The sequence below is a fragment of the Arachis hypogaea genome, chromosome 11, assembly GCF_003086295.3.
Source record: "Arachis hypogaea cultivar Tifrunner chromosome 11, arahy.Tifrunner.gnm2.J5K5, whole genome shotgun sequence".
NCBI classification, from domain to species: domain Eukaryota; kingdom Viridiplantae; phylum Streptophyta; class Magnoliopsida; order Fabales; family Fabaceae; genus Arachis; species Arachis hypogaea.
This window is the reverse complement of record NC_092046.1, coordinates 120,873,515-120,883,469: the sequence shown is the minus strand read 5'-3', so window position 1 is coordinate 120,883,469 and position 9,955 is coordinate 120,873,515. Positions and strand designations below refer to the sequence as shown.

Below are 9,955 nucleotides of genomic sequence, written 5' to 3'. Positions count from 1 at the left end.
TAAACGCCCATTCTGCTATCCTTACTGGCGTTTAAATGCCAGTAAGCCTATCCTCCAGGGTGTGCTATTTTTAATGCTGTTTTTCATTCTGTTTTTGATTTTTCAGTTGTTTTTGTGACTTCACATGATCATCAACCTAAAGAAAACATAAAATAGTAATGGAAATAAATAAATATAATTAAATAGCATTGGATTGCCTCCCAACAAGCGCTTCTTTAATGTCAGTAGCTTGACAGTGAAGCTCTTAGAGAGCTTCACAAAGACTCAGAGCTTGATGTTGGCCTCCCAACACCAAACTTAGAAGTTGAGTGTGGGGGCTCTGTTTGACTCTGTATTGAGAGAAGCTTTTCATGCTTCTTCTCCATTGTTACAGAAGAAGATCCTTGAGCCTTAAACACAAGGTAGTCCTCATTCAATTGAAGGACTAGCTCTCCTCTGTCCACATCAATCACAGCTCTTGCTGTGGCTAGGAAGGGTCTTCCAAGGATGATGGAATCATCTTCATCCTTCCCAGTGTCTAGGATTATGAAGTCAGCAGGGATGTAATAGCCTTCAACCTTCACTAAGACATCCTCTACATGTCCATAAGCCTGTTTTCTTGAATTGTCTGCCATCTCTAGTGAGATTCTTGCAGCTTGCACCTCAAAGATCCCAAGTTTCTCCATTACAGAGAGGGGCATGAAGTTTATACTTGAACCAAGGTCACACAGAGCCTTCTCAAAGGTCATGGTGCCTATTGTACAAGGTATTAAGAACTTTCCAGGATCCTGTTTCTTCTGAGGTAATTTCAGTTGAACCAGATCATTTAGTTCTTTGATGAGCAATGGAGGTTCATCCTCCCAAGTCTCATTTCCAAATAACTTGGCATTCAGCTTTATGATTGCTCCTAGATATTGAGCAACTTGCTCTTCAATAATATCTTCATCTTCTTCAGAGGAAGAATACTCATTAGAGCTCATGAATGGCAACAGTAAGTTCAGTGGAATCTTTATGGTCTTTGTATGAGCCTCAGATTCCTTTGGTTCCTCATTAGGGAACTCCTTGGAGTCCAGTGAACGTCCATTGAGGCCTTCCTCACTGGAAATCACTGCCTTTTCTTCCTTTCCAGGTTTGGCCATGTAGGTTATAGTTATGGCCTTGCACTCTCTTTTTGGATTCTCTTCTGTATTGCTTAGGAGAGTACTAGGAGGGAGTTCAGTAACTCTTTTACTCAACTGACCCACTTGTGCCTCCAAATTTCTAATGGAGGACCTTGCTTCAGTCATAAAACTGAAAGTGGTCTTAGATAGATCAGAGACTACAGTTGCTAAGTCAGAGTGGCTCTACTTAGAATTCTCTGTCTGTTGCTGAGAAGATAATGGAAAAGGTTTGCTATTGCCAAACCTGTTTCTTCCACCATTATTATTTTTGAAGCCTTGATTAGGCTTCTATTGATCCTTCCATGAGAGATTAGGATGGTTCTTCTATGAAGGATTATAGGTTTTTCCATAGGATTCTCCCATGTAATTCACCTCTTCCATTTCAGGATTCTCAGGGTCATAGGCTTCTTCTTCAGAGGAAGCTTTCTTAGTACTGCCTGTTGCAGCTTGCATTCCAGACAAACTCTGAGAAATCATATTGACTTGTTGAGTCAATATTTTGTTCTGAGCCAGTATGGCATTCAGAGTATTAATCTCAAGAACTCCTTTCTTCTGAGTTGTCCCATTATTTACAGGATTCCTTTCAGAAGTGTACATGAACTGGTTATTTGCAACCATTTCAATGAGTTCCTGGGCTTCTGTAGGCGTCTTCTTCAGATGAAGAGATCCTCCAGCAGAGTGGTCCAATGACATCTTGGACAATTCAGACAGACCATTATAGAATATACATATGATGCTCCATTCTGAAAACATGTCAGAAGGACACCTTCTGATCAATTGCTTGTATCTTTTCTAAGCTTCATAGAGGGATTCACCTTCCTTCTGTCTGAAGGTTTGGACTTCCACTCTAAGCTTGCTCAATTTTTGAGGTGGAAAGAATTTGGCCATGAAAGCATTGACCAACTTTTCCCAAGAGTTCAGGCTATCTTTAGGTTGTGAGTCCAACCATGTCCTAGCTCTGTCTCTTACAGCAAAAGGGAAAAGCATAAGTCTGTAGACCTCAGGATTAACCCCATTGGTCTTAACAGTATCACAGATCTGCAAGAATTCAGCTAAAAATTGATGAGGATCTTCCAATGGAAGTCCATGAAACTTACAATTCTGCTGCATCAGAGAAACTAATTGAGCCTTAAGCTCAAAGTTGTTTGCTCCAATTGCAGGAATTGAGATGCTCCTTCCACAGAAGTCAGAAGAAGGTGCAATAAAGTCACTAAGCATCTTCCTTGCATCTCTACCATTGTTGTTGGGTTCGGCCATCTCTTCTTCTTTTTCAAAGAATTCTGTCAGGTCCTCTCCAGAGTATTGTGCTTTAGCTTCTCTTAGCTTCCTCTTTAGAGGCCTTTCAGGTTCCGGATCAGCTTCAACAAGAATGTTCTTATCATTGCTCCTGCTCATATGAAAAAAAAGAGAACAGAAAAGAATAGGAATCCTCTATGTCACAGTATAGAGATTCCTTTATGTGAGTAGAAGAATAGAATAGTAGAATGAAGAAGAGAGAAGATGAAGAATTCGAACACAGAGAGGGAGAGAGGGTTCAAATTATAAGAAGAAGAGAAGTGTTAGTAAATAAATAAATAAATAGAAAGAGATGAGAGAGAGAGAGAATTTCGAATTTTAAATTAAAATAAAAGAAAAATATTTTTGTTTTTATTTTAATTATTGGTTAGTATTCGAAAATTAAGGGAAGAAATAAAATAAAATTTGAAAACTAAATAAATTAATTAATTAAAAAGATTTTTGAAAAAGTGGTTAGTGATTTTCGAAAACTGGAGAGAGAAAAGTAGTTAGGTGGTTTTGAAAAAGATATGATTGAAATAGTAAACTTTTAAAATCAAACAAAAAGTTAAGTGGTTAATTGAAAAAGATTTGAAAATTAATTTTGAAAAGATAAGAAGTTAGAAAAGATTTTGAAATTGATTTTGAAGAAGATATGATTGAAAATCATTTTGAAAAAGATTTGAAAAGGAAATTAAAAAGATTTGATTTTTGAAAAAGTTTTAAAAAGATAAAAATTTTTAAATTGAAAATTTGACTTGACTAATAAGAAATAATTAAATTTTAAAACTTTATGACTAAATCAATTCAAATTTTCGAAGTTTATGAGCAAAATAAGGAAAAGATATTTTTTTTATTTTTAAATTTTTAATGAAGAAAGAGAAAAACACAAAAATGACACAAACATGAAAATTCAAGATCAAAACACATAATGCATGCAAGAACACTTTGAATGTCAAGATGAACACCAAGAACACTTTGAAGATCATGATGAACATCAAGAACATATTTTTGAAAATTTTTAAGAAAAGAAAAACATGCAAGACACCAAACTTAAAAATTTTTATTCTCTAGACACTAATAATTCAAGAATGCATATGAAAAACAAGAAAAGACACAAAACAAGAAAATGTAAAGATCAAATAAGGAAAATCATCAAGAACAACTTGAAGATCATGAAGAACTCAATGCATGAATTTTTTTTTCATAAATTTTTAAGATAATTTAAAAAATATGCGATTGACACCAAACTTAAAATTTGACACTAGACTCAAACAAGAAACACAAAATTTTTGGTTTTTATGATTTTATTAATTTTTTTTGTATTTTTCGAAAATAATTTGGAAAAAGAAAAATAAATAAATTCAAAATTTTTTTATACGAATTCCAGGAATCATGCAATGTTAGTCTAAAGATTCAGTATAAAAAGATTAGACATGGCTAGCCAAGCTTCAGCAGGACATTATACACAACAGCCAAATTGACGGGAATTAACTAGCTCCTGTGATGATAAAAGCATCATCTGAAACTCTAGAATTCATTCTTAAAAATTCTGAAGAACAAAATAATTTTTTTTTCTTTGAAATTTTTTTCGAAAATAAAAAGCTTAAAAATAAAATAAAATTACCTGATTTGAGCAACAAGATAAACCGTCAGTTGTCCAAACTCGAACAATCCCCGGCAACGGCGCCAAAAACTTGGTGCACGAAATTGTGATATCAATGGCGCCAACAACTTGGTACGCACAATTGTAATCTCAACTCTTTTTCACAACTTCGCACAACTAACCAGCAAGTGCACTGGGTCGTCCAAGTAATAAACCTTACGTGAGTAAGGGTTGATCCCATGGAGATTGTCGGCTTGAAGCAAGCTATGGTCATCCTTGTAAATCTCAGTCAGGCAGATTCAAATGGTTATAAGGTTTTAATAATTAAAAGATAAATAAAATATAAAATAAAATAGAAATACTTATGTAATTCATTGGTGGGAATTTCAGATAAGCATCTGGAGATGCTTTGTTGCTTCTGAACTTCTGCTTTCCTACTGCCTTCTTCCAACCATGCGTTACCTCCTTCCATGGCAAGTTGTATGATCCTCTCGGATGAAAACAAATCCATCTGCGCTGTCACCGCAGGGCTAATCATCTGTCGGTTCCCGCTAGCGTCGAAATAGGACCATTGTTCTTTTGCACACTGTCACTTGTGCCCCACATTCGCAGGTTTGAAGCTCGTCACAGTCATTCCTTTCCAGATGCTACTCGGAATACCACAGACAAGGTTTAGACTTTCCGGATCCTGGATTCTACTCGGAATACCACAGACAAGGTTTAGACTTTTCGGATCCCAAGAATGGCTGCCAATAATTCTAGCCTATACCACAAAGGTTCTAATCTTAGATTAGAAACCCAAGAGAGTATACTCCAGCTGTCGTCCAATGACTACGTTGAACATCATGTAGATCGCTTTGTGGTTGTCAGGCACGCGACCTTGGCTAAGCGAGTAACGAAGATTGGGTGATTGTCACAGGTCACCCCTTCATTCTGACTTAACTGAATTGAGTACGAGAGTATATCTTGGAGAAGAAGTAGGTGTGAATTGAATAGAAAAATAGTAGTAATTGCATTAATTTATGAAGAACAGCAGAGCTCTACACCTTAATCTATGGGGTGTAGAAACTCCATCGTTGAAAATACATAAGTGAAAAGAGGTCTAGGCATGGCCGTGAGGCCAGCCTCCAAACGTGTACAATGGTCTCAGCTTCGAAATATGAAAACTGGATATAAAATAAATCTCTAAAAGTAGTTTTTATACTAAAACTAGTAGCCTAGGGTTACAGAAAATGAGTAACTAAGTGCAGATAGTGCAGAAATCCACTTTCAGGGCCCACTTGGTGTGTGCTTGGGCTGAGCATTGAAGCTTTCACGTGCATAGACTGTTCCTGGAGTTAAACGCCAGCTTTGGTGCCAGTTTAGGCGTTTAACTCCAATTCTGGTGCCTGTTTGGGCGTTTTACGCCAAGATGTTTTAGGCTGACTTTGAACGCCAGTTTAAGCCATCAAATCTCGGGCAAAGTATAAACTATTATATATTGCTAGAAAGCCAGGGATGTCTACTTTCCAAATTAATTAAGAGTGCGCCAATTGGACTTCTGTAGCTCCAGAAAATCCACTTCGAGTGCAGGGAGGTCAGAATCCAATAGCATCTACAGTCCTTTTTCAGCCTCTGAATCAGATTTTTGCTCAGGTCTCTCAATTTCAGCTAGAAAATACCTAAAATCATAGAAAAATACACAAACTCATAGTAAAGTCCAGAAATGTGATTTTTGAATAAAAACTAATAAAAATATAATAAAAAATAACTAAAACATATTAAAAACTATGTAAAAACAATGCCAAAAAGGGTATAAATTATCCGCTCATCAACAATCCGCAAATCGTGTTTTAAATACATCTCCAGTTTGTATCTCAAGATACCTCACTATAGAGGAAAAATCATATCCAACATATATCCCCAATTTTCTTTGGGGTCCCATTTTGGTGCGAGGAGGTGGTGTAATTGAAACATATATCGCACACCCGAATATTCTTAAATCACTACTAGAAAATTAGTTATTACAGACGGATATTTCTGACGGATTTTATCCCACGAAAATACATGCGGAATTTTTGAGGAATTTTTTGTCGGAATAAAAAAATGAATTAGCATAAATTACAGACGGAAAAGAGAATCCGTCGATAAAATATTACAGACAAAAAATCAGTCTGTAATTTAAAATATTGCATCTGAAAATATTAACTTAAACCTAATCTACCCTCCTCTCTCTCAAGCTCCATTCACAAATAAACAGAGCTGCCAACTCCTACCTTTATGTGCTTCTTCCTCTCTCCGTCGCACAGCTACTTCTTCTCTCCATCGCATGAGCTGCTTCCGCCACCGCTTTCATTGCACGATCTCTCTCTGTCATCCCTTGCGTCACATGAGCTCCCTCCACCGCTGCTCTCGTTGCGTCTACTCCATTGTCGCAGAGCTCTCTCCGCCGCCACTCTCATCACATCTGCTCCATTTGGCGCCTCTTCCATCTAATCTCAACAACTCGCTCTCTCAGTTCTTCTTGTAACCATCTCGAATTTTAGGTATATATATCTTGATTTTGTGATTCTGTTCTTCGTGGTAAACCTTAGGGTTAATTTTTCTGTGCCAATTTTAGCTAGGTTTATCATACTTTACTTTTGTGCTTCATGAATCTGTGGGTTACTCTGATTTTGATGAATTTTTTTCTGTAATCGGAAGCTTTTTTGACCTAAATGCAATATTTTGTGTGATTCATGTGATTCATGTGATACTAGTGTGTGACTTTTTATATAATTGTTGATTGACAGGGTTGTTGAATATCAAGTCAAATCTACAGCACAACATCTGATTAAGGAACTGTTGTCTATTGATTCTTGCAATTGCAATTTCTCTCTACGCCAATGCTCTTCTTGCTAAGCTCCATGAATTTGGTGGAACAAGGCATATTAGATACAGAGATTTAGCTGGCTTTATCTATGGTATGTGAAAAATGTTTTTTCTGTGCTCAATTTTTTTCCATGCTAGTAACATAATTCTTATTTTCATTCATTCATTTATTAATTTAGGTAGAAAAGCATATTCTCTCACATGGGCCCTACAGTATATCAATCTTTTCATGATAAATGCTGGCTATATCATCTTGGCTGGTTCTGCCTTAAAGGTACTACAATTATAGTTGTTTTGTTTTGCTTTTTTCATTTACCTGCAAAAAGGAAATGACAATCTTTTTGTGTGCAAGCAGAGAAAGAGACCAATGATACTGCTGATTATTCTGCAGCAAAGTATTGCCGTATGGAGTTACTCATGCAGCAAAGGTCAGTTGTTGGCCCATGGTTTCTTGATCAAGTCCTCCTTTAGCAAAATTCTTAGTGTCTTATTTTTATATATGTAGTGTAAGTACCGTTGGATCAGCTTTAGAGCATATGAAGAGGACTCATGAGGCTGTAAATGAGAAAGAGTCCAAGCATATCTCTGTAGCAGTATCACTAATCAAGTATCTAGTGAATTGATTGTGAGAAACTGAGAATAACGGTCAGTAATGCCCATGCTTATTGAAAATGTGCTTCATTCAGTCATAATCTGCTCTTAAACTAATACTTTTATGATCAACTGATGCAATATCAATCACTTGGGTACAGTAATGCTTCTAATAGCAATGAGCAACATGACATGGAGATCAATTATGCTCGTGTTGCAGCAGAGGAAGATGTGGCAAAGAACAGCAATGATCTCTTTGAGCAGTTTGATGGTAAGTGTATGGTTTCATTGCATAGCAAAATTGGTTACAAAAAAGCAGCAAAATTATTTTATTATTAGCATTCTGACGTATGTGTCCATTAGAAATTTGGTTTCAGAACTCTACTCTTTACCATTTTAGCATGTTTCATACCTCCCACCATATTCAACCAGTTCCTGCCATATTGTTTCATTATGCATATAACTAGTATATTTTATCACTAGTTAATATATATATTCCAAACTACCATTGTTTCATTATGCATATAACTAGTATGTTTTATCACTAATTAATCTCTTTGACAGTTTTAATTAACAATTCATATGTAAACTAATCTTGACTCTAACAACAGCAAGTTGAGAAATCTAGAGAAGGGTCTTCCATAATACAAAGCAGCACATTTGTTTGATAAGCTTGTGTTTGATAAGGTATGCTTTAAACTTAATCAATACTTTACTAGCAAGATAGAAAACTCATGAAAGATTGAATTAAAAATCTAATACATTATTGTTTTGAATAATTGGTAGACAAAACAAGCATTAGGTGGACGAGTTCGAATCTTGTTATCAGGAGCTGCTCCTTTGCCTAGACATGTTGAGGAGTTTATGAGGGTCACTAGTGGATCTACATTATCACAAGGATATAGTATCAACTTTGATATTTGATCTTTTAGTGTCTTTGAGTAGAGATGAAATTGTTGATGATTGTGTATTCATTTTGATGTAACAGGTCTTACTAAAAGCTGTGCTGGGTGTTTCACAGCAATAGGTAACGTGTATTCAATGACAGGAACTGTTGGAATTCTCATGACAACCATTGAAGCAAGGCTTGAATCAGTGCCTGAGATGGGATACGATGCACTTTCCAGTGTGCCATGTGGAGAAATTTGCCTCAGAGGTGTTAGCTTGTTCTCTGGTTATCACAAGCGTTAAGATCTTACTCTTGAGGTTATGGTTGATGGTTGGTTTCATACAGGTAAATGTTAACTTTGTAGAATATTAAAACATGTTACATTGCCTCTAAATGCGAGAAATTCTTAGTTGCTCTCAGAGTAAAATAAAGTGACTTATGCCACGTACACTAAAGTGACTTTGTTATAGATATCGACTAGTGACTTGTCATTTAATTAATAAATAAGTGCAAGAGTTATAACTTATAACTCGAACTCTAAATGCAATATTAAAGGTCTGATTTGGAAATCATTGCAGGTGACATTGGAGAGTGGCAACCAAATGGAGCAATAAAAATCATTGATAGAAAAAAGAACATCTTTAAGTTGTCTCAAGGAGAATATATTGCTGTGGAGAGCATAGAGAACAAGTATATGCAATGACCTCTTATAACTTTGGTGTGTTTCTATATAAACTTAGAGAATAAACACTTATAATACAACATTGTAATTCTTCTCAATTACTAAACTTATGTTGTTAAATATGGATAACAAATTTTCTTCATGTAGATTTGGGTGTATGGAAATAGTTTTGAGTCATTCTTGGTGGCTGTGGTGGTTCCTGAAAGAAATGCCCTTGAGGATTGGGCACTTGAGCATAATTTGACTGCAAATTATAAATCTTTATGTGATAATCTGAAGACAAGAAAATACTTATTAGATAACCTCAACAGCACTGCTCAGAAACACCAAGTATGTATATAAAATTCTCCATCTTAATCCTATGCTGTTGATATATAACAATAGTAGTTTGGAATATAAATAAGATAATAATTTGAATTTCCTAAACTAGTTAATACTAGTTTGGAATCATCAATTTTAGCTTTCTGCTATCAATTTAATTCAGTTAATTCTAGTTTGGGTAATCATTTACTTCATCAGTTTATTGCCATTGCCATTTTCAATATCTGATCTGTTTGTGTGAGAAATGAATGTGGTGGATAGTTTTTTAATTTTATTTTGATATTATAGGATATACATGAAAAATTGTGGTTGTGTTAGGGAATCTTTGAGGGCTAAAGGCATATAGAACCGAAGAAGGGTCTATACTTCTGTTTAGGCCAGAGGAGAATGCCCTGCGTAAAACTCGGTCAAACTGTAATTAATTAAATAATAAATTAAATGTGAGTGAACATGGTTAGAAAATTTAGCAATCGGATTTCGATAATTTAAATATGATATTTGGACACAGTGAATTTTTTTGAGTCGGAAAACATAGTTTTCTGCGTAAAAACGCGCACTAAAAATTTGACCGGCAGTACCGGCTGAGATCTGTTCGGTACAGC

At 35.6% G+C, this 9,955-nt stretch overlaps 1 protein-coding gene across 1 annotated transcript; it reads left to right on the top strand.

The window, feature by feature from the left end:
• The first annotated feature begins 6,388 nt into the window (after nt 1–6,388).
• Nucleotides 6,389–9,550, top strand: LOC114924739 (uncharacterized). The gene is made up of 10 exons (XM_029290022.2): nt 6,389–6,525; nt 6,838–6,962; nt 7,050–7,144; nt 7,226–7,298; nt 7,376–7,515; nt 7,623–7,732; nt 8,073–8,148; nt 8,248–8,695; nt 8,929–9,068; nt 9,180–9,550. The coding sequence occupies exons 1-5, from the start codon at nt 6,389–6,391 to the stop codon at nt 7,378–7,380; spliced, it is 435 nt and encodes a 144-aa protein (XP_029145855.2). The 3' UTR covers nt 7,381–7,515; nt 7,623–7,732; nt 8,073–8,148; nt 8,248–8,695; nt 8,929–9,068; nt 9,180–9,550.
• Nucleotides 9,551–9,955: the final 405 nt, after the last annotated feature.

Bases quoted from the DNA above. Each gene is read 5' to 3' on its own strand.
- LOC114924739 (XM_029290022.2), top strand. From the start codon at position 6,389: ATGAGCTCCCTCCACCGCTGCTCTCGTTGCGTCTACTCCATTGTCGCA. The intron at 6,526-6,837 runs GTAACCATCTCG...CATCTGATTAAG, and splicing joins TCGCTCTCTCAGTTCTTCTT to GAACTGTTGTCTATTGATTC. The intron at 6,963-7,049 runs GTATGTGAAAAA...TTATTAATTTAG, and splicing joins TTTAGCTGGCTTTATCTATG to GTAGAAAAGCATATTCTCTC.